The 23,996-nt window shown below is 42.6% G+C and overlaps 3 protein-coding genes across 3 annotated transcripts in view; 2 read left to right on the plus strand and 1 right to left on the minus strand.

The window, feature by feature from the left end:
• The window catches only part of LOC139413723 (DENN domain-containing protein 2D-like), a 35,384-nt gene extending 23,786 nt beyond the window's left edge, over positions 1–11,598 (plus strand). The window contains exons 10-13 of the mRNA XM_071161418.1: positions 170–220; positions 494–575; positions 1,399–1,638; positions 11,006–11,598. Of these exons, the coding sequence (XP_071017519.1) occupies positions 170–220; positions 494–575; positions 1,399–1,638; positions 11,006–11,094 (462 nt within the window). The 3' untranslated portion in view covers positions 11,095–11,598. The remainder of the gene's footprint in view (positions 1–169; positions 221–493; positions 576–1,398; positions 1,639–11,005) is intronic.
• Positions 11,599–12,585: 987 nt separating this feature from the next.
• On the plus strand, positions 12,586–16,136 carry LOC139414421 (tubulin polyglutamylase complex subunit 1). The gene is made up of 3 exons (XM_071162334.1): positions 12,586–12,992; positions 13,509–13,668; positions 15,452–16,136. The coding sequence occupies exons 1-3, from the start codon at positions 12,670–12,672 to the stop codon at positions 15,935–15,937; spliced, it is 969 nt and encodes a 322-aa protein (XP_071018435.1). The 5' UTR covers positions 12,586–12,669; the 3' UTR covers positions 15,938–16,136.
• A 3,627-nt stretch (positions 16,137–19,763) lies between these two features.
• Positions 19,764–23,650, minus strand: LOC139414422 (DNA damage-regulated autophagy modulator protein 2-like). Its single transcript, XM_071162335.1, has 8 exons — positions 23,456–23,650; positions 22,919–23,119; positions 22,702–22,769; positions 22,443–22,585; positions 22,117–22,294; positions 21,830–21,912; positions 21,680–21,772; positions 19,764–21,517 (listed from the first exon to the last, which is right to left on the minus strand). Exons 2-8 carry the CDS (start codon positions 23,047–23,049, stop codon positions 21,395–21,397), a joined length of 819 nt encoding a protein of 272 aa, XP_071018436.1. The 5' UTR covers positions 23,050–23,119; positions 23,456–23,650; the 3' UTR covers positions 19,764–21,394.
• Between the last annotated feature and the right edge of the window lie 346 nt (positions 23,651–23,996).

Genomic DNA, 23,996 nt, shown 5'->3' on the forward strand with positions numbered 1-23,996 from the left:
TCTCTACACTGTGACTGACTGCAGATGGGAGAATATATATCCAGTGACACTGGATAGTTACCACTAACACAAGCTACCACTAACACAATGACAGCCTATGGAAACCAGCCAGTGTGCGTATTATCTCCGACCTGAAGATTTTGTGTGTGTATTTCTGTCTTATAAACAGATGCTCATTGTAGATCTGACAGAGGGAGCAGAGAACACCTTCATCACTTGTGTAAGTATTGCATGCCCCATATTTCCCCTCAAGTTCACAAACAAAAGTACATAAATAAACTAAAACGCTTATCTCACAATCAGATTAGTAAACTAGCGTCACTACTCCCATGATTCTCATTTTGAAAGCCAACTTGATCGTGTGTGGTTCAGACCAGTTCAGTTCAAATGTTCTTCCCTGTCTGGCTGAATGTGTGTATACTCAGAAATACCAAAACATTCTCGATGGTCTGGCAACAACCTCTCAGATTCCTCTGTCCTCTCTTTGGCACAGATAGGAGACGAGAGCACCATCCTACCAGAGAAACTACAGGAGGAGCTTCTCCAGGCCTTGTGTTGCAGGAAAGACAACTCCAGTGAGTGGACCCATTCTCCATTTTTTTTCTGATGACTGACTAGAATTTTTACTCTTGTTTATAGGGCTTAAGAGGATTCTGTAAACAGTGACTCAGGCTTTCATTTGATTTGCGATAAGACGGACTCCATCAGCAACAAATCAAACCACATGAGGCAGTATCATAGTTTATAAAACCGAATGCTAGAAGTGAGATCCTCTATCATAGTCCATACACACCCAATGATAGAAGTGAGATCCTCTGTGCAGAATGAGAGAAATAATGATGAGGTGGATGTGCAAAGAAATGTTCTGGATGGTTGCTGTAATGTGAACATAAACCTCTCACATACCACACAGTATGAACCCTGGAATGTCCCAAGTTTATGCTAGTCTGAGTGTGTGTGGGAGGGTTGTGATGTTGGAGAAAATACTGTAGAAACATACACCCAGGGTTTGACCAGCGTCACAACCCTGGAAATTCTATTCTGGATACTGTTGACGGTGCCTAAGTGGATTCAGACACAGATGCACATCTGAAATCCCTCAGTGCTCACACACAAACCCAACCCCCATCCACACACATGCCAATCCACCATGTGTTGTGGTTGCCATACAGCTTAACAAAGTTGTCTTGGAGGCTTTCCAAACTATGATTGTGTCAACAACATATTGGCTATCTCAAAGAAGACGCCACTTAAAAACGGACAATCTTCTGTACACTTTGTGTCCAGCCTCAGAATATATGAGGGGTGTTGTCTGAGGCATTTCAACCAGTGTTTGTAGACACCTCAGCATCCTGACTGTATCATCTGTATTCTCTGTACTCTGTGTTTTCTATCTAGCCTCGGAGGAGTTGAATAAGGTGGTCTCGGAGGCCTTCCTCTCCTTCTTTGTGAAGACTGTGGGTCACTTCCCCTCCCATGTTAAACGCAGAAGCGGCGGGCAGCCTGGAGTATTCCAGATCAACAGCTTCTGCAAGGCCTCCGAGCCGAAGGCCAGCCGCCAATTTGTCAAACGCTTCATCCAGACACAGATGTTTGACCTCTTCATCCAGGAAGTGGAGAGACAGCCCACACAGGAAGGTCTGGTTGCATCACTTTCTGAAACAATAGGATGGAATAGAATAGACTACAACTTGAATTTAATTTGGTTTATTTGGATAGGGACAAGTACAAACACATTGAATAAACAATGGTCCAGTGAATGTCTTTCTAAGGTTCTAATAGAAACAAAAGAAAGAAATGCATAATCACATATCACTACATTAACGCAATTATATGCACAAAGTAAATATCATACATACAGTGAGCTCAAAGTATGTTTTTATTTCCCCTTTTATTTAACCTGGTAGGCAAGTTGAGAACAAGTTCTCATTTACAATTGCGACCTGGCCAAGATAACGCAAAGCAGTTCGACACATACAACACAGAGTTAAACATGGAGTAAAACAAACATAGTCAATAATACAATAGAAAAATAAGTCTGTATACAATGTGAGCAAGTGAGGTGAGATAAGGGAGGTAAAGGCAAAAAAAAGGCCATGGTGGTGAAGTAAATACAATATAGCAAGTAAAACACTGGAATGGTTGATTTGCAGTGGAAGAATGTGCAAAGGAGAGAGAAGTAATGGGGTGCAAAGGAGCAAAATAAATAAATACGGTAGGGAAAGAGGTAGTTGTTTGGGCTAAATTATAGGTGGGCTATGTACAGGTGCAGTAATCTGTGAGCTGCTCTGACAGCTGGTGCTTAAAGCTAGTGAGGGGGATAAGTGTTTCCAGTTTCAGAGATTTTTGTAGTTCGTTCCAGTCATTGGCAGCAGGGAACTGGAAGGAGAGGCGGCCAAAGGAAGAATTGGAATTGAACTCTATCAGAGAAGTAGTTGGTGAACCAGGCGAGGCAATCATTTGAGAAACCAAGGCTGTCGAGTCTGCCGATGAGGATGTGGTGATTGACAGTCAAAAGCCTTGGCCAGGTCAATGAATACGGCTGCACAGTATTGTTTCTTATCGATGGCGGTTAAGATATTGTTTAGGACCTTGAGCGTGGCTGAGGTGCACCCATGACCAGCTCTGAAACCAGATTGCATAGCGGAGAAGGTATGGTGGGATTCAAAATGGTCGGTAATCTGTTTGTTGACTTGGCTTTCAAAGACCTTAGAAAGGCAGGGTAGGATAGATATAGGTCTGTAGCAGTTTGGGTCAAGAGTGTCCCCCCCCTTTGAAGAGGGGGATGACTGCAGCTGCTTTCAAATCTTTGGGAATCTCAGACAACACGAGAGGTTGAACAGGCTAGTAATAGGGGTGGCAACAATTTCCGCAGATAATTTTAGAAAGAAAGGGTCCAGATTGTCTTGCCCGTCTGATTTGTAGGGGTCCAGATTTTGCAGCTCTTTCAGAACATCAGCTGACTGGATTTGGGAGAAGGAGAAATGGGGAAGGCTTGGGCGAGTTGCTGTGGGGGGGTGCAGTGCTGTTGACCGGGGTAGGGGTAGCCAGGTGGGAAGCATGGCCTGCTGTAGAAAAATGCTTGTTGAAATTCTCAATTATAGTGGATTTATCGGTGGTGACAGTGTTTCCTATCCTCCTTGCAGTGGGCAGCTGGGAGGAGGTATTCTTATTCTCCATGGACTCCATGTCCCAGAACTTTTTTGAATTTGTGTTGCAGAAAGCAAATTTCTGCTTGAAAAAGCTAGCCTTGGCTTTTCTAACTGCCTGTGTATATTGGTTTCTAGCTTCCCTGAGAAGTTGCATATCACGGGGGCTGTTCGATGCTAATGCAGAACGCCATAGGATGTTTTTGTGTTGGTTAAGTGCATTCAGGTCTGGAGAGAACCAAGGGCTATATCTGTTCCTGGTTCTAAATTTCTTGAATGGGGCATGCTTATTTAAGATGGTGAGGAAGGCATTTTTTTTTAAATAACCAGGCATCCTCTACTGACGGGATGAGCTCAATATCCTTCCAGGATACCCCGGCCAGGTCGATTAGAAAGGCCTGCTCGCTGAAGTGTTTCAGGGAGCATTTGACAGTGATGAGTGGAGGTCGTTTGACCGCTGACCCATTACTGATGCAGGCAGTGATCGCTGAGATCTTGGTTGAAAGGAGCAGAGGTGTATTTAGAGAGCAAGTTGGTTAGGATAATATCTATGAGGGTGCCCGTGTTTACGGCTTTGGGGTGGTACCTGGTAGGTTCATTGATAATTTGTGTGAGATTGAGGGCATCAAGCTTAGATTGTAGGATGGCTGGGGTGTTAAGCATGTTCCAGTTTAGGTCGCCTAGCAGCACGAGCTCTGAAGATTGAGGGGGGGCAATCAGTTCACATATGGTGTCCAGAGCACAGCTGGGGGCAGAGGGTGGTCTATAGCAGGCGGCAATGGTGAGAGACTTGTTTTTAGAGAGGTGGATTTTTAAAAGTAGAAGTTCAAATTGTTTGGGTACAAACCTGGATAGTATTGGGACAGTAACATGTCCCTTTTTTTGGCTCTGTACTCCAGCACTTTGGATTTGAAATGATACATTGACTGAGGTTAAGTGCATACTGTCAGCTTGCATTTGAGTGTGTTTTCATCGATATTGGGTAAGCCGTTCAGAAATTACAGCACTTCTTGTACATGGTCCCCCCATTTTTGGGGACCAAAATAATTGGGATATGGATAGTCCTGAATTGGTCGTAAATAATGATTGAGGAAGTTACAGACCCACAAATATAAACTCAGCAAAAAAAGAAATGTCCCGTTTTCAGGACCCTATCCTTCAAAGATGATCTGTAAAAATCCAAATAACTTCACACATCTTCATTGTAAAGGGTTTAAACACGGTTTCCCATGCTTGTCCAACGAACCATAAACAATTAATGAACATGTACCTGTGGAACGGTCGTTAAGGTCACATTTATGAAAACTTAGGACACTAAAGAGGACTTTCTACTGACTCTGAAAAACACCAAAAGAAAGATGCCCAGTGTCCCTGCTAATCTGCGCAAACGTGCATTAAGCATGCTGCAAGGAGGCATGAGGACTGCAGATGTGGCCAGGGCAATAAATTGCAATGTCCGTACTGTGAGACGTTTAAGACAGAGCTACAGGTAGACAGTTACCCCACATCATTTGAGTCAATTGGAGGTGTACCTGTGGATGTAATTCAAGGCCTACCTTCAAACGCAGTGCCTCTTTGTTTGACGACATGGTAAAATCAAAAGAAATGAGCCAAGACCTCAGGAAAAAAATTGTAAACCTCCAAGTCTGGTTCATCCTTGAGCAATTTCCAACTGCCTGAAGGTACCACGTTCATCTGTACAAACAATAGTAAGCAAGTATAAACACCATGGGACCATGCAGCCTTCATACCGCTCAGGAAGTAGACGTGTTCTGTCTCCTAGAGATGAACGTACTTTGGTGCGAAAAGTGCAAATCAATCCCAGAACAACAGCAAAGGACCTTGTGAAGATGCTGGAGGAAACGGGTACAAAAGTATGTATATCCACAGTAAAACGAGTCGTATATTTTATTTATCCGTCATTTTACCAGGTAAGTTGACTGAGAACACGTTCTCATTTGCAGCAACGACCTGGGGAATAGTTACAGGGAAGAAGAGGGGAATGAATGAGCCAATTGTAAACAAGGATTATTAGGTGACCGTGATGGTTTGAGGGCCAGATTGGGAATTTAGCCAGGACACCGGGGTGTCATGGGATCTTTAATGACCTCAGAGTCAGGACACCCATTTAACGTCCCATCCGAAAGACGGCACCCTACACAGGGCAGTGTCCCCAATCACTGCCCTGGGGCATTGAGATATTTTTTTAGACCAGAGGAAAGAGTGCCTCCTCCTGGCCCTCCAACACCACTTCCAGGAGCATCTGGTATCCCATCCAGGGACCGACTAGGACCAACCCTGCTTAGCTTCAGAAGCAAGTCAGCAGTCGTATGCAGGGTGGTATGCTGCTGGCAAATGTATGTCAACATGATCTGAAAGGCCGCTCAGCAAGGAAGAAGCCACTGCTCCAAAACCGCCATAAAAAAGCCAGACTATGGTTTGCAACTGGACATGGGGACAAAGATTGTACTTTTTGGATAAATGTCCTCTGGTCTGATGAAACAAAAATAGAACTGTTTAGCCATAATGACCATTGTTATGTTTGGAGGAAAAAGGGGGAGATTTGCAAGCCCGAAGAACTATCCCAACCGTGAAGCACGGGGGTGGTAGCATCATGTTGTGGTGGTGGTGGTGCTGTGCTGCAGGAAGGGCTGGTGCACTTCACAAAATAGATGGCATCATGAGGTAGGGAAATTATGTGGATATATTGAAGCAACCTCTCAAGACAACAGTCAGGAAGTTCAAGCTTGGTCGCAAATAGGTCTTCCAAATGGACATTGACCCCAAGCATACTTCCAAAGGTGTGGCAAAATGGCTTAAGGACATCAAAGTCAAGGTATAGGAGTGACCATAACAAAGCCCTTAACTCAATCCTATAGAACATTTGTGGGCAGAACTAAATAAGTGTGTGCGAGCAAGGAGGCCTACAAACCTGACTCGGTTACAGGAGGAATGGGCCAAAATTCACCCAACTTATTCTGGGAAGCTTGTGAAAGGCTACCTGAAACATTTGACCCAAGTTAAACCATTTAAAGGCAGTGCTACCAAATGCTAATTGAGTGTATGTAAACTTCTGACCCACTGGGAATGTGATGAAATAAATAAATAATTCTCTCATTCTGACATTTAACATTCTTAAAATTAAGTGGTGATCCTAACTGACCTAAGACTGGGAATTTTTACTAAGATTAAATGTCAGGAATTGTGAAACTGATCTTTTTATTTTATTTTACCTTTATTTTACTAGGCAAGTCAGTTAAGAACACATTCTTATTTTCAATGACGGCCTAGGAACAGTGGGTTAACTGCCTGTTCAGGGGCAGAACGACAGATTTTGTACCTTGTCAGCTGGGGGATTTGAACTTGCAACCTTTCGGTTACTAGTCCAACGCTCTAACCACTAGGCTTAGGTGTATGTAAACTTCCAACTTCAACTGTGTGTGTGTGTGTAGAAACATACCCACCCACCTCTATTAGGCCTATGTATGACTTGGAGGGTCTTAATGGGTCTGTTGGATAACGCCCATCAGTTCATACATGATTGCACTGGTGGAGCTGTAGCAACAAGTTTTCGGTATTTATTTTGAATGTATTCAAATGTTAAATAGATTGTTCTGATAAAGTGTTCCATGCATGTGCTCCTCTGTAGGAGAAAGAATGGTCTAGAAGCTTTATACAGAGCAGGGGTCTCCAACAGTTTGATCATAAGCTACCAGTAGCTAGCAGTCCCCCTATGAGTACCTCGCCAAACAATTCTGAGAGTACATGCAATTTTCACTTCTGGGCCATTTTCTCCGCAAACAGTCATAAACATATCTCACAATTATCAGACACCGCACGCTCCCAGCTAATATGTAATCAACGCAACATTATCCCACCCCTGGTTAGCCACTATTGGTTTAAAAGGCCAACCTTAACACAATATCTGCCAATTAATTTCCAGCAATATTGCCCCCGTTTGTGTGGCGCGTGCATTTGTCTATCACTTTGTGTGTGGCCAGTTGATGTGATAACTGTCTTGTGAGTTGACAGAAGTACTTTCCCCAAAACCTCAATTAACATTTAACTGCAAAGTAGGCTTACCTGGTAGAAATATATCAAGAGTAGGTATACAGTCGTGGCCAAAAGTTTTGAGAATGACACAAATATTAATTTTCACAAAGTTTGCTGCTTCAGTGACTAGATATTTTTGTCAGATGTTACTATGGAATACTGAAGTATAATTACAAGCATTTCATAAGTGTCAAAGGCTTTTATTGACAATTACATGAAGTTGATGCAAAGAGTCAATATTTGCAGTGTTGACCCTTCTTTTTCAAGACCTGCATATCCGCCCTGGCATGCAGTCAATTAACTTCTGGGCCACATCCTGACTGATGGCAGCCCATTCTTGCATAATCAATGCTTGGAGTTTGTCAGAATTTGTGGGTTTTTGTTTGTCCAGCCGCCTCCTGAGGATTGACCATAAGTTTTCAATGGGATTAAGGTCTGTGGAATTTCATGGTCATGGACCCAAAATATCGATGTTTTGTTCCCAGAGCCACTTAGTTATCACTTTTGCCTTATGGCAAGGTGCTCCATCATGCTGGAAAAGGCATTGTTCGTCACCAAACTGTTCCTGGATGGTTGGGAGAAGTTGCTCTCGGAGGATGTGTTGGTACCATTCTTTATTCATGGCTGTGTTCTTAGGCAAAATTGTGAGTGAGCCCACTCCCTTGGCTGAGAAGCAACCCCACACATGAATGGTCTCAGGATGCTTTACTGTTGGCATGACACAGGACTGATGGTAGCTCTCACCTGGTCTTCTCCGGACAAGCTTTTTTCCGGATGCCCCAAACAATCGGAAAGGGGATTCATCAGAGAAAATGACTTTACCCCAGTCCTCAGCAGTCCAATCCCTGTACCTTTTTGCAGAATATCAGTCTGTTCCTGATTTTTTTCCTGGAGAGAAGTGGCTTCTTTGCTGCCCTTCTTGACACCAGGCCATCCTCAAAAAGTTTTTGCCTCACTGTGCGTGCAGATGCACTCACACCTGCCTGCTGCCGTTCCTGAGCAAGCTCTGTACTGGTGGTGCCCCGATCCTGCAGCTGAATCAACTTTAGGAGACGGTCCTGGCGCTTGCTGGACTTTTTTGGGGGCCCGAAGCCGCCTTCACAACAATTGAACCGCTTTCCTTGAAGTTCTTGATTATCCGATAAATGGTTGATTTTGGTGCAATCTTACTGGCAGCAATATCCTTGCCTGTGAAGCCTTTTGTGCAAAGCAATCCCGGTAACCATGGTTGACAGAGGATGAGCAATGATTCCAAGCACCACCCTCCTTTTGAAGCTTCCAGTCTGTTATTTGAATTCAATCAGCATGACAGAGTGATCTCCAGCCTTGTCCTCGTCAACACTCACACCTGTGTTAACGAGAGAATCACTGACATGATGTCAGCTGTTCCTTTTGTGGCTGAAATGCAGTGGACATGTTTTGGGGGGTTCAGTTCATTTGCATGGCAAAGAGGGACTTTGCAATTAATTGCAATTCATCTGATCACTCTTCATAACATTCTGGAGTATATGCAAATTGCCATCATACAAACTGAGGCAGCAGACTTTATGAAAATGTATATTTGTGTAATTCTCAAGTTTTGGCCACGACTGTAGAATTTGTCTAACGTTATTTGTTATCTTTGCCATGAAATGAGAAGCAGCAGATCTGAAACCTCACTAGACCTGCACATTCCTCATTCACTAGATGCGCAATTAAAGGGTTATTACACTGAAATCAGTTTTTTCCAGACCTAGAAAATTATTGTCTTCTGATGTGATTTAAGCATTGACATGGACTCAGAAATTCCAATTTCTTTGTTTCTCTATGACCAACTGTAAAAACAAATTAGGAGTGAAAAATGACAATCTAAAACCAGAAAATATTTAACTGAACATAATTTGTGAAAATATAAAACAAAATTTGGGGGGGGTAATTCACAGATTTAAGAGGGCACGGCACGCCCTTAGTAGTTTATGAATCATTATTTTAAAAGGTACACTACATGACTGAAAGTTTGGACACCTGCTATTCGGACACTTCATTCCAAAATCATGGCCGTTTAATATGGACTTGCCCCCCCCCCCCCCCCCCCCCCCCCCCCTTTGCTGCAATAACAGCCTCCACTCTTCTGGGAAGGCTTTTCACTAGATGTTGGGAAATTGCTGCGAGGACTTGCTTCCATTTAGACACAAGCGTTAGTGAGGTTGAGTACCGATGTTGGGTGATTAGGCCTGGCTCGCAGTCGGCGTTCCAATTCATCCCAAAGGTGTTCGACGGAGTTGAGGTCAGGGCTCTTTGCAGGCCAGTCAATTTCTACCACACCGATCTCGACAAACCATTTTCTTTATGGACCTTGCTTTGTGCGCAGGGGCATTGTTATGCTGAAACAGGAAAGGGCCTTCCCCAAATTGTTGCCACAAAGTTAGAAGCACAGAATCATCTAGATTCTAGAATGTCATTTTATGCTGTAGCATTAATATTTCCCTTCACTGGAACTAAGGGGCCTAGCTCGAACCACAAAAAACAGCCCTAGACCATAATTCCTCCACCAAACTTTACAGTTGGCACTATGCATTGGGGCTGGTACTGTTCTCCTGGCATCCGCCAAACCCAGATTCATCTGTCGGACTGCCAAGTGGCGACGCGAGAATCATCACTCGAACGCATTTCCACTGCTCCAGAGTCCAATGGCGGTGAGCTTTACACCACTCCAGCCGACATTTGGCATTGCGCATGGTGATCTTCGGTTTGTGTGTGGCTACTCGGCCATGGAAACCCATTTCATTAAGCTCCTGGCGCACAGTTCTTGCGCTGACGTTGCTTCCAGAGGCAGTTTGGAACTCGGTAGTGAGTTGCTTCAGCCCTCGGCGGTCTCATTCTGTGAGCTTGTGTAGCCTACCACTTCGTGGCTGAGCCGTTGTTGCTCCTAGACATTTCCGCTTCACAATAACCGCACTTACAGTTGACCTGGGCAGCTCTAGCAGCTCTAGCTGACTTGTAAGAAAGGTGGAATCCTATAACAGGGCCACATTGAGTCTCTGAGCTCTTCAGTGAGGCCATTCTTCTGCCAATGTTTGTTTATGGAGATTGCATGGCTGTGTGCTCTTTTTTTAAATTATTTTTTTAATACACCTGTCAGCAATGGGTGTGGCTTAAATATCAAAATCTACTCATTTGAAGTGGTGTCCACATACTTTTGTGTATATTGACAGAAAATATAGTGCACTACTTTCTCTTGTACACTAAGGCCCGGGGAAGAGTTGTAAGAGAGGAGATTAGAAGAATGTGCCTATTTGAAAGCTAGGAAAAAATAAGTAGCTCGGAATATGTTTTAATTTTTTACATTTTTTTTTAGAACCTCTCAAGACCATTGAGACATTTAAACACAAGCTTCACATGTGCAAATCTGATTTTAAGTGTTCAAAGCTCAGTACATTACTTTTTCAAGATGTGACCATGATGGCACTGTATAAGCTTTTGGTCCAGGATTTTCAAAGCATTGGAACAGTGACTCTCTCTAGGGGTCTTGGCACTGTTGCAAGCCACCGAGTCCAGATGTTCTGTCAGTTGTTTAGAGACATCAGCACAGGTTTTACCAGACACATGGACAATTGTCATTGGTCTACCTTTGAAGGCTGGCACTTGGGCAGATCTATGGTAGATCATTGTTGTACAACAAACAGATTTGGGCCAAGCACTGACCAAAGCTGGAGGAAGATGTGTGGTTAACAACAAAACAACTTTTTCATAGGAGCATATTCACTTACCAAGATTCACTTACCTAGCAATGAATCATTTTGTTTTTCCCTTTTTTTTTGTAGGATTCTTCCACCAAAAAATTGCAGAGTACCAACAAAGTAAGAAGAAAGAGAAGGCGAAGAGAGGCTGGGTGAGAGGACTTGTGGTGTAAATGTAGGCGTCCTCAGACAAATTGATTCTGATCATCTGATCATGTGTACATTTGTGATGCTGGATAAGGGTGACGCTACAGGACGTTGCTCCTGTCTGTGGAGCGAAGATGGTGACAATCTAAGTCTGCAGTATTTTCTCTTGCCTGTAGAAATTGTAGGCTACTCCCGTGTCATGTTGAATGAATGTGTGCTAAAGATGAAGAAACACAAACATGTTTTTGTCAATGTTTCTACGTTTATTGAAGGATGTGTTACTTCTGTTGTGATGACTTGGCAAAAGGTTTATTTATTGCACTTTTGTGCTGCAAGATGCTCTTACTTATATATGCTCTTATAACTAAACATACCTATGAGTATTTCATAGTATTCTAAATATTTTGTGTTTATGCCTACTGAGTGCCTTATAAATGGTTATTTTGTTTATTTAAGCTGTGGGTATGAATGTGGAAGTTAGGATGTGAATAAGCACTTTTTAAAAAATTGTGAATAAAAGTTGGACCAATGATGTTTTAACATGACTTTTAAGTTAGCATTCACGAGATTGGTGTATATATTAGGATTCCCGTTAGCCACTGCAAAAGCATCAACTACTCTTCCCGGGGTCCACATGAAACATGACATAATACATAGTACAGAACATTATTAGTCAAGGACTGAAATAATACATGCATTTAAAATGTCACACACAGCCTACATATCAGTACATACAAACAAACTAGGTCTAATACATGGTACAATGCAAATTACAATTCAATATATATGAAATGGCTTTCTCTTCACAGTCCCCTTTGTGCAGTAAGGTGTTATTTTATGTTTATTTAAACTGGTTGTATTGGTAGCTTGAGTTACGTAGGGTGGCAGAGTTCCATGTAGTCATGGCTCTATTTAATATTGTGCTTTTCCCAGCCTCTGTTCTGGACCTGGGGACTGTGAAAAGCGGCCTCTGGTTGCATGTCTTGTGTCCTAACTGTGTGCCAACTGCTTGAACAGACAGTTAGTTCCCTTCAACACATCAATACCTTGCACAAAAACCAATAGTGATGCAGTAAATCTCAACTAAACTTTGAGCAAGGAGAGACTTACATGCTTGTTACTGACACTTCCCCTCTGTATACATTCTAAGTGCGATACGTGCTGCGTTGTTCTGGACCAACTACAATTTACCAATGGGTTTCTGTTTCTTTGCCGCACATGACCATACAGTAGTCCAGGTGCGACAAACCTAGGGCCTGTACGACCTGTCTGGTCGACTGAGATGTTAAGAAGACAGAGCAACGCTACATGGCCAGACCTCTTCCCATTTTAGCAACCATTGAGATGATCTTTGACACTCACACATAACATCCGGGGTATGAAATAGCGTCCCTAGCAACCAGTGCCAGAGAGCGAGAGACAAATCAATAATTTGTCGAGTTTTTATCTATCATCACGATTAAGCACACATATTTTACATTCAAGGCGATTTTACATTGCTGCGGTGTGCAGTGGAGCAGGATGAGAATCCACAACGATTACGTTTTCCAAACGGAGCTGTCCTGAGGAACGAATTACTTCCGTCACTACCTAGAACGACTATGGCGGAGAAACGTCGGTCCGGGGGAACATCGGGGATGTCCGAATCCAAACCGACCAAGACCGACACCGAGCGGGAGTTCCTATCGCAGGCGGGAGTCGGGGAGTTACTCCGAGGGGCTCTGCTAAAGATGGTAGAGGCCAGGTCAGAGGACCCAATGGGGTTTTTGGCAGACCATTTCTGTAATCAGGCCTCCGAGGCTGAGAATGGGACGGGTGGATGCTGCAGCGATGGAGATTTGCTAAACCTCGGCGCAGGCGCACACGAGCAGCAGCAGCTGAGCCAAGCCCTATGGCACCTGCGTCTAGCGCATCACTCTCAGAGGTAAACCAGAAAGAACATGCATTTTGCGACTACCAAGCTCAATTCTATGTTCTCGTTTTATCTCACAATGAAATAACACAACCCACTGTGCAAAAACGGGTTCAATCAACCGTGTTTCCATGTGATGTTAATAAAACAAATATGTGGTGTTGAATCAACGTGGAAAACTGATTGGATTTGCAAAAGTCATCATCTTTTTTTACCTAACTTTTTAACCTAAATCCAATGACCAGGTGACATTTTTGGTTGAATTAAGTTAGTTGACAACTGCTCAACCAAATGTTAATCATAACTAGATGTTGAACTGTTCCCAGTGGAAATGATCCATGTGTGCCTGTGCAAGTGTACCAGTGGAGGCTGCTGAGGGGAGGACAGCTCATGATAATGGCTGGACCGGCGCCAACGGAATAGCATCAAACACATGGAAACCATGTATTTGGCATCATTCAACCGCTCCGGCCGTTACCACGAGCCCGTCCTCCTGTGATGTGTATGTCCACGTGTGTATGTCTTCAGATCTGCCTTCAGTAACAACGTCCGTGTGGCCTACGACCTGCTAACGCAGACAGGGCCCCAGCGGCGAGGAGCAGTGGGTCCCAGTGGCCCTGCTGGTCAATGCAGCTCTAACAGCCCAGGTGGGGGGGTCAGGGGCCGCCTCTACACACACACCCTCCAGGTAGGGTATACAATTGACAAGTCATACTGTAAACACTGCTGGTTTCAGAAACCATTCATTTCCATTGTGCCCTTGAGCAAGGCACTTAGATCAGCGTTATAGCGTGATTGACATTTAAGATCATTTTTGATTGAGCTGACAGGTGCAGCATTTACCGTGAATGTGGTCTCCATGAATGAGGAAACATTGCCTTTTAAGTTTCACTGTAAAGTCTACACCTGTTGTATTCAGTGCATGTGACAATAAATAAATATGATATATATTATATATTATATATATGGTGCATAGCCGAAAAGGGGAGATCAGATAGAATCTAGCCCTTAACCTCTGCAGCTAACCCTGTGTGGTCTTCTCAAGTGCTGTGTTTGTGTGTTGTCTGAGGTACAGTGGGGCAAAAAAGTATTTAGTCAGCCACCAATTGTGTAAGTTCTCCCACTTAAAAAGATGAGAGAGGCCTATAATTTTCATCATAGGTGCACTTCAACTATGACAGACAAAATGAGAAAAAAAATCCAGAAAATCACATTGTAGAATTTTTTATGAATTGATTTGCAAATGATGGTGGAAAATAAGTATTTGGTCAATAACAAAAGTTTATCTCAATACCCTTTGTTGGCAATGACAGAGGTCAAACGTTTTCCGTAAGTCTTCACAAGGCTTTCACACACTGTTGCTGGTATTTTGGCCCATTCCTCCATGCAGATCTCCTCTAGAGCAGTGATGATTTGGGGCTGTTGCTGGGCAACACAGACCTTCAACTTGAGATCTTCCGACCCCATGCTTCACAGTAGGTATGGTGTTCTTTGGATGCAACTCAGCATTCTTTGTCCTCCAAACACGACGAGTTGAGTTTTTACCAAAAAGTTATATTTTGGTTTCATCTGACCATATGACATTCTCCCAATCTTCTTCTGGATCATCCAAATGCTCTCTAGCAAACTTCAGACGGGCCTGGACATGTACTGGCTTAAGCAGTGGGACACGTCTGGCACTGCAGGATTTGAGTCCCTGGCGGCGTAGTGTGTTACTGATGGTAGGCTTTGTTATTTTGGTCCCAGCTCTCTGCAGGTCATTCACTAGGTCCCCCGTGTGGTTCTGGGATTTTTGCTCACCGTTCTTGTGATCATTTTGACCCCACGGGGTGAGATCTTGCGTGGAGCCCCAGATCGAGGGAGATTATCAGTGGTCTTATATGTCTTCCATTTCCTAGTAATTGTCCCCACAGTTGATTTCTTCAAACCAAGCTGCTTACCTATTGCAGATTCAGTCTTCCCAGCCTGGTGCAGGTCTACAATTTTGTTTCTGGTGTCCTTTGACAGCTCTTTGGTCTTGGCCATAGTGGAGTTTGAAGTTTGACTGTTTGAGGTTGTGGACGGGTGTCTTTTATACTGATAACAAGTTCAAACAGGTGCCATTAATACAGGTAACAAGTGGAGGACAGAGGAGCCTCATAAAGAAGAAGTTACAGGTCTGTGAGAGCCAGAAATCTTGCTTGTTTGTAGGTGACCAAATACTTATTTTCCACCATAATTTGCAAATCAATTCATTAAAAATCCTACAATGTGATTTTCTGGATTTTTTTCCTCATTTTGTCTGTCATAGTTGAAGTGTACATATGATGAAAATTACAGGCCTCTCTCATCTTTTTAAGTGGGAGAACTTGCACAATTGGTGGCTGACTAAATACTTTTTTGCCCCACTGTATTTGGGAGCAGAGTACAATTCCAATTTCTCTTGTAGATGGACATCTAAGTATTTTGTTCTGCTATATTCTACTCTAAAGTGTCTCTGCAGCGAGGGAGGTGTCCCCATCTCCACTTCAGCCCCTCTGCTACGCCGGCTCCACTGCCAGGACCATGAGGCCGTGCCCTACGACATCTTCAGGCACGGTGTGCTGACGTGTGCTGTGTTTTCTGACTACATCCGGCGGGCGCAGAGGCTGTACGCGGAGGTCTGCGGCCCAGCTGAGGGGCCTGCTGGTCGGACACTATGTCTGGCTGTGCTGGGCACCCTCCATGAAGCCCTGGAGACCTCCCGGTCTGATGGTGGCTCCTCAGATGCTAACCACTACTCTAATGCTAACGCTAAGGCCAATCCCTACCTAGAGGCTAAGGTTAGCCGCTACCTGGAGGCGAGTGCTAAGATCTCACCCGGTAAGCTGGCCCAGGCTATGGCTGGAGCGGAGCCAGCCGGGGGAAACATGGACGCCAAGGAGTTTGAGGACGCTGCGGCAGAGCTCTTTATCGCTCGAGTAAGAGTTGTGTGTTAGCTGCTGGTGTATTCTCGTTCCTATAATGTCTGCACTGTTCCTTGTAATGTAGTGTCAGATCCTAGTATGAGATGTGTGTATGACTTTCCTCGTTCTTATGAAGCACCTGAAGAACATACAGCATGGCTAAATATATACTGTATAATATAGTACGATCATGTAAATATGATTCAATATACCAATAAATGTCAGACCTGGATTTTGCTTATTCATGCATTCATTTATAATGAAAACATCTGTTACAAGTAGGGCTATCGCGGTCATTACATTTTGTCACCCGGGGATTGTCAATGAAATAACTGTCGGTCTCACGGTAATTGACCATTAATTAACAAACACATTTAGCATCTCATGGCTTCCACCCAGAGCCTACAAGCCACTGAATCAGACCTCTGGGACATCTACATTTAAAAAATATAAGAAATCCATGTAATTTAGCTTACACCATTACAATAAATCCATAAATAATTTTAGGCTGGTCTAAAGAAACATGATATGAAGAAAAATGTAGTCTATTTTGTAACAGAAGGGCATACTCGGAGTTGTCTTTATTTTAGGCCCTGATCTGGCTATTCCATATGGCTGTGGGTTACACTAGTTCATTGAGCAGACAGCAATTGCTTACATGTCCGTGGAATTATTTTATAGTATGAAGAACACAATTGAACATAGCTGAATAAAATAAAGGATATTTTCTCCAAACAATTTGAGGGAGTGCGCACATGCGGCTATTCTGTGTTGAGCTGTTAACAAAGAAACAGGTACTCAGTGCATTCGTTAAGTATTCAGACCCCCTGACTTTCCACATTTTGTTACGTTACAGCCTTATTCTAAAATGGATTAAAACATGTTCCTCATCAGTCTACACACAATACCCCATAATGACAAATCTAAAACAGGTTTTTAGAAATGTTTGATAATTTATTTAAAAAAATAAATAAAACATATAATACATTTACATAAGTATTCAGACCCTTATGCACTTTTGGCAGCGATTACAGCCTTGAGACTTATTGGGTATGACGCTACAAGCGTGGAACACCTGCATTTTGGGTGTTTCTTCTCTGAAGATCCTCTCAAGCTCTGTCAGGTTGGTTGGGGAGTGTTGCTGCACAGCTATTTTCAGGTCTCTCCAGAGATTGGAGAGTTTGATCGGATTTAAGTCCGGCCTCTGGCTGGGCCACTCAAAGACATTCAGAGACTTGTCCTGAAGCCATTCCTGCGTTGTCTTGGTTGTGTGCTTAGGGTTGTCCTGTTGAAAGTGAACCTTTGCCCCAGTCTGAGGTCCTGAGTGCTCTGGAGCAGGTTTTCATTAAGGATCTCTCTGTACATTGCTCCGCTCATCTTTCCCTCTGCCCGGACTAGTCTCCCAGTCCCTGAAAAACATCCCCACAGCATGATTCTGCCACCAAACCAAGCGGGCTGTCATGTGCCTTTTACTGAGGAGTGGCTTCCGTCTGGCCACTCTACCATAAAGACCTGATTGGTGGAGTGCTGCAGAGATGGTTGTCCTTCTGGAAGGTTCTCCCAACTCCACAGAGGAACTCTGGATCTCTGTCAGAGGGACCATCTGGTTCTTGGTCACCTTCCTGACCACGGCCTTTCTCCCCCGATTGCTCAGATGGTCGGGCGGCCAGCTCTAGGAAGAGTTTTGTTGGTTCCAAACTTCTTCCGTTTAAGAATGATGGAGGCCACTGTGTTCTTGGGAACCTTCAATGCTGCAGACATTTTTTGGTACTCTTCCCCAGATCCTGTATCGGAGCTCTATAGCCAATTCCTTCAAACTCATGGCTTGGTTTTTGCTTTGACATGCACTGTCAACTGTGGAACCTTATATAGACAGGTGTGTTCCTTTCCAAATCATGTCCAATCAATTGAATTTACCACAAGTGGACTCCAATTAAGTTGTGGAAACATCTCAAGGATGTTCAATGGAAACCGGATGCACCTGTGCTCAATTTCGAGTCTCATAGCAAAGGGTCTGAATATTTATGTAAATGAGATATTTCTGTTTTAAATTTTAAATGTGCTAAAATGTCTAAAAACCTGTTTTCGCTTTGTCATTATGGGGTATTGTGTGCAGATTACTGACACATTTTTTGTTGTTTTTAATCAATTTTGGAATAAGGCTGTAATGTAACAAAGTGGAAAAAAATTAAGTCTGAATACTTTTCGAAGGCACTTACTTCTACCCCCTCCTTTTTCGAACATTCTGTTAAAAATCGCGCAACTTTTCAGCGTCCTGCTACTCATGCCAGGAATATAGTATATGCATATGATTAGTATGTGTGGATAGAAAACACTCTGAAGTTTAAATCACGGCTGTGACTATAACAGATCGTGTGTTTCATTGAAAAACGCAAGAAAAACTGCTCTCTGAAAGCTAAAAATAATTTCCATAAGTCACTTCCATGGGTTGTTAAAAGAGGACAAAATTTAATATCGACCTGCATGCAATTCATACAAATTCCACACGATGTCGCCATTGTCGTCATTTTCAATTGAATTTATTGTTGGAAAATCCATCTATCTGGCTTCCGTTTCTTCCAGTCTCCACCCGGATGTTGTTAATGTGGACATTGGCAGCCATTGATTTGCAAACGAGGAGCTATTGAATATACATCGCCCTGTAATCATTTTGATAGATTATAAACGTTTACTAATACCTAAAGTTGGATTACAAAAGGATTTCGAAGTGTTTTGTGAAAGTTTATCGTAGACTTTTTTAATTTTAAAAAATTACGCAGCGTTTAAAAACGATGTTTTTTTCTGAATGACACAGCTTCCATAGAAAGCTATTTTGGGTATATATGGACCGATTTAAACGAAAAAAAGACCCAATAGTGATGTTTATGGGGCATATAGGAGTGCCAAGAAAGAAGCTTGTCAAAGGTAATGAATGTTTTATATTTTATTTCTGCGTTTTGTGCTGCGTCGGATAAGCAGAGTCTTTGTTTACGTCGCATTCATGCATTTTCAGGTGGTGCATGCTATCAGATAATAGCTTCTCATGCTTTCGCCGAAAAGCATTTTAAAAATCTGACTTGTTGGCTAGGTTCACAACGAGTGTAGCTTTAATTCAATACCCTGCTTGTGAATTTTGATCAAGGTTTGAGTTTAAACGAGTACATTTAGCATTTAGTGTAGCGCATTTGCATTTCCAGGTGCCTACTTGAGACATATGCGTCTCAAGTAGAATCAAGAAGTTAATTATTAGTTAGTTAGTTATTAGTTAGTTATTTATGTTGCGATACAAATGTTGGGCTATATGGTTTGATTTTTAATATATTCTATAGCTGCATGATGCGACTCTAATGATGATTTGAAATAAGTCGCATGATATATTAGGAAAGTTGAGAAATCAATATAGTAGGCCTAGCCTATCGAAAGATGATAGGATCCTCCTCTTTTTAAGAGGCCATCACTGTTTTCTCATGCAATTGCATAGCCTATAGAAATGTTGCGCAACATGAGCTCATGGGCTCTTATGAAGTGTTCTATTAGATTTTTGATGACATTTGCATTGATGTCAGAGTGATTAGAGGGACAGAGAGGCAGTTACCAAGTTTGGTCGGTTATAAATGACCATCAGCAGCATCAGAGCTTGGAAAAGCCTAATTACAGTGACATGAAATTTTACTGCTGTCATGACTCGTGACCGCCGGTGTGGCGGTAATATGACCAGTAGCCACCGTAACAGAGCTAGATACAAATAAAAGGTTTTTATTCCGTTATAAAGCCTTCATATACAACAGTGAACGTATGACGCATGCCATTCCTGAGAATGGAGACAAGACAATTAAAGCTCCTATGTATTTACTGCAGATGTGACCATTTATTAGGAAACATGGAACATCAGATTTGCCTAAAATATTTCCGTCAGTTAACAGCAATGATGGCAATACCTCCTCCAAACACCTCCAGTGTGGTCATAGAAACAGGTGGCTACAGGTAGCCATTTTTTATATAACAAAATAAACCTTTTAGTAGAAAACAAATTAATAACCAGAGCATCATAGATGAGTTAGCTGACAACGTCACACAAAAGATCCTCACAGTGTAATGGGGCAGCAGTCCATGAGTTGTAATTCTGGATGGCCAGATGGCCACCAACAATGACAAGAAACTACCATGTGGAGAATTGTGACTCGTTTCATCTTGTTCTTGATACCATGTTTTGTTTTGATGTGTTTTGACTGAATTCATATCAATGCTATTATGGCTAAAATTCACCAGCTAACCAACAACTGTAATTATGTATTTGAGACAAGTGTTTGTTGTGCAAATACAAGTAGCCAGCTGCCATTTTTTTACTACAACAAAATCCACTTTTAGTAGAAACAAAATGAATAATCAGAGAATCATAGAGATTCAGTAAAATGTTAAACCTGCTTACATCCCCTATATTTGATCCATTCAATGTTAAAGAGATGACTTACTTTTTCATGGGTCTGTATGGAAGTAATTTAAATCATAATTGGGGAAGAAATAGAAAAGCACAAAACCAAATAGAAAAGTACAAAAAAATACAATCCATTCAGTAATGATCAAATCTAAAACACACTTATTTCCGTATTCTCCTACATTAACACTGAGGGCTTCACAGCCAGAGCACAATAACTTAGCATTCCAAAGCACAAGTGAAGTAGAGTAAATGCATCATTATACTTCTAGATAATTAGTTCAAGTGCCTTGCTTCAAAACACTTAATAATATAAATTCTCATGAAAGACAATCAACGTAAGCTCACGCAACAAATGCTCATATCTATTTTTGTGTTGAGGGGGTTGCTAGACTTGTAAGAAAGCAGAACTAAACATGTTGCTGGCTCTTTGGCACCATCCAGTGGTTGATAAGAATAGCATAGTTGTGTTCTGAATACTAAAAAAAGTACAAGGTATAAAAACCTTTAACACACCACAGATGACATTTGTCAGATGATGCCCTTAGGCCCAATACAAATATGTACCGCTCATAACACAAGAACCAAATGTCAGTGAAAATAGTGCAGTTGACATCAAAAGGCATGTCAGTTTAAAAATGGCATGTGGCATTTCTACTGTACCTAAGAATTAGGTTTATCAGCAGTATCTTTGTGCTTGCACACTCAGCATTCTATGTTTAAGCAATAAGGCCAGAGGAGGTGTGGTATATGGCGAATATACTATGGCTAAGGGCTGTTCTTAGGCGTGATGCAACGTAGAGTGCCTGGATACAGCCCTTAGCTGTGGTATATTGGCCATATACCACAAACCCCTGAGGTGCCTTATTGCTATTATAAACTGGTTACCAACTAAATTAGAACAAGTTTTTGGGTCATACCCGTGGTATACGGTCTAATATACCACGGCTTTCAGCATTCAGGGCTCGAACCATCCGTATTATAATCTAATTTATTCCATTCAGTATGTTGACATTTACAGCTCGACTCAATCACACTACTAGGAGTGGTCTTGTTCAGATGCCCCCCGCCAGCAGTGGAGAGGTCACTGATTGGTTGAGAGGTGTGGTAATTCTGTAGTGCGGTGAATCATACATGTGATTACTCCTTAGGTCCGCCTCTGCCCGCAGCGTTATTTTCTACAGATGGGAAATGGAGCACAGTTGTTAGAAAAGTGGTCTTCAACTTCTGCCCTGGAGAGCTATGGGGTATGCAGGATTTTACTGCAGCCCAGCAATGGCAAATGTGGCCCTAGTGATAAAGTAAGTGAATAGAGGAAATGAGGAAGAGAGCTGTAGTACCTGGAAGTCTCGGATGCAGGTGAGGAAGAAACTGACGAAGGACAGAGCCAGAGACCACTCAGAGATGGTGCTGATGATGTGAGGGATGTAGCCCTGCAACAAACATAACTGTTACACACACACACACACACAGAGAATAAGGCTACTAACCGTCTCTCCAGGTATCCAGTGCAGTTTATGGGCCACATCCACTCCAGGCAGACTGCTGTACATGATGACAGATGAAACAAACACAGAGAAGAAGTCAAGGAGTACAACAGGCAGGAGCTAGAGCCATGTAACAGAGGGCAACTCTTGCAGTTGTCAGAGGTCCTTCCAATTTGTGCAAGTTATCAGCTTCAATTCACTGTAATTGTCTAATAGCAACAACAATCTATAAGCAACAATGAATCATGATTTCATATTTGCATGTTTGGCAGAAATATAGTGGAGGATACTGCTGATAATGCTGGCAAAGGTCCAGACTCCAATGCTGAGTCGGACCCAGAATATACTCTTCCCGTGAACGTGAGGCTGCATGTACAGCGACACCAGCGTCTGCACCAGGATGTACAGGGCCCCCACACCTAACGTCAATATCGCCCCCACCAGGTGCATGAAGAACAGAGTGGTTTTCTGTAGAGGGGGAGGAGAGGTATTGATTTACAGTATCACAGCTACATACATGATTGTCATTATAGGAAAAACTGAAACAAGGACTGTAGAAGAGACCGAAAGAAATCGAGAGACAAATATACACAACAGGACACAACTCAATGGGTACCTGGAAGTTAGCGACGATGCACATGCCAAAGGAGCTGGTCCATCCCAGCACCAAGCCCAAGACGTTGAGTTTATGGAGCTTTGACTCCTCTTCGTCTGTCAAGGCTTGGACCTGCTTGTAGCGTACATACACAGTGGCTACACCTGCCACAACAAACATGATCACACATTAAAACAGTCACAAATTCAGTCCGATATACACGATTTCAAATTGATTGCTAGATTCAAAAGAGGACTCTGGGAGGTAAAGGTGATGTTACCTAGGAAGGCTGACACATCCAGCATGAATCCAAACACACATCTCTCTGGGGCAACTGTCCCTGTGTCACTGTGAACAGAAACATGACAAGCAGAATGTCAGTCACCTCCTATTACAATGCAATGCCTACTTATGAACATATGTGATTTCAGGTATAAATGTAAAAAGACAAGGATACAAGGATGTTGTTTGCATTTGGGAATCAGCCTATATCTGACCTGATGTATGGCACCAGTGGGTCCACATGTCTCAGCACCACAGCTGTGATGTAATCGAAGATGAACGTGGCTGTCGTCCATAATACCAGAGCTACTGGTAGAATACACAGACCTTCCTGGAACCACCACATGTCCTCTGTTCTGTCAATCCACCAGTAGCCTATCCAAGTTAAACCACTTGTGCTGGTGTGTTGTCTTCACCTGTAAAGCATGAGGTTATGTAAGGTGCCAGAGTGCGCTGTGGGCACACACTTAAATAAATAAATCTGCACACTTTTGTTTCATCATTATGGATAAAATCACATTATTAATAAGAGACTATGCATTCCTCCAACGTGATCTCATTTCCTCTACTACTGTTTCTGTGCCTCGATGTACTAGCAAGTAACTTTAGAGATACAGAAACGTTACGGTTACATTTGCTAGGCCACAATGCGTACATGATACTGTTGAATCGGATAAATAGAGTGAACAAGCTACATAGAACACGTAGTCAAACAGATTTGTGTAAAATAAGTAGAACTCTGCCAATATTACCCTATTGTACCTTCGGCGGTTCCTTTGCTGTCACCTCATCACACGTCAATTGGTCTCACAAAAGAAAAAATTAACAGCGAGAACGCAGAAAAGCAAAGTTGTAGTTTACTCTTCTGATCGCTATAATTAAATGTACATGACACGGACTGGGGTTTATGTCATGCTCTCTCAAACAAAAACGTTATCCCTTTACTTCCTGTTAGTGTTTCAGAAGAGGCGTGGCCTTGAAATACCCGGATTTTTAGCGAACGTCAGAGGATTTTCATGTCAATAATCTGACAGCAGAGACAAAAGTTGCTTGCATGCTGTCTGTTACTTAAATGATAAATATATTTACAAACAGTGCTTGACTTGGACTGAAATAGGTTCTGGTAGTCATTTTGTCTGCCGGTACTGTTTACATTTAGGTGCAGGAGCTCCAGAATACGTTTGAGAAAATGAAATCAAACTTTGTCACATGCGCTAAATACAATAATCATAGACTTTACCGTGAAATGCTTACTTATTCTATACGAGGAATGTGAGCTCAAAGGGTACAACA

Source organism: Oncorhynchus clarkii, chromosome 7, assembly GCF_045791955.1.
Source record: "Oncorhynchus clarkii lewisi isolate Uvic-CL-2024 chromosome 7, UVic_Ocla_1.0, whole genome shotgun sequence".
In the NCBI taxonomy this organism is placed as follows: domain Eukaryota; kingdom Metazoa; phylum Chordata; class Actinopteri; order Salmoniformes; family Salmonidae; genus Oncorhynchus; species Oncorhynchus clarkii.

What these genes read in the sequence shown, in the direction of transcription:
- LOC139414421 (XM_071162334.1), top strand. Translation starts at nt 12,670, where the DNA reads ATGGCGGAGAAACGTCGGTCCGGGGGAACATCGGGGATGTCCGAATCC. An exon ending in CTAGCGCATCACTCTCAGAG is followed by an intron (nt 12,993 to 13,508) that starts GTAAACCAGAAA and finishes GTATGTCTTCAG; the next exon opens with ATCTGCCTTCAGTAACAACG. An exon ending in TCTACACACACACCCTCCAG is followed by an intron (nt 13,669 to 15,451) that starts GTAGGGTATACA and finishes TCTACTCTAAAG; the next exon opens with TGTCTCTGCAGCGAGGGAGG.
- LOC139414422 (XM_071162335.1), bottom strand. Translation starts at nt 23,049, where the DNA reads ATGTGGTGGTTCCAGGAAGGTCTGTGTATTCTACCAGTAGCTCTGGTA. An exon ending in GGATGTGTCAGCCTTCCTAG is followed by an intron (nt 22,586 to 22,701) that starts GTAACATCACCT and finishes TTGTTGTGGCAG; the next exon opens with GTGTAGCCACTGTGTATGTA. An exon ending in ACTGGATACCTGGAGAGACG is followed by an intron (nt 21,773 to 21,829) that starts GTTAGTAGCCTT and finishes TGTTTGTTGCAG; the next exon opens with GGCTACATCCCTCACATCAT.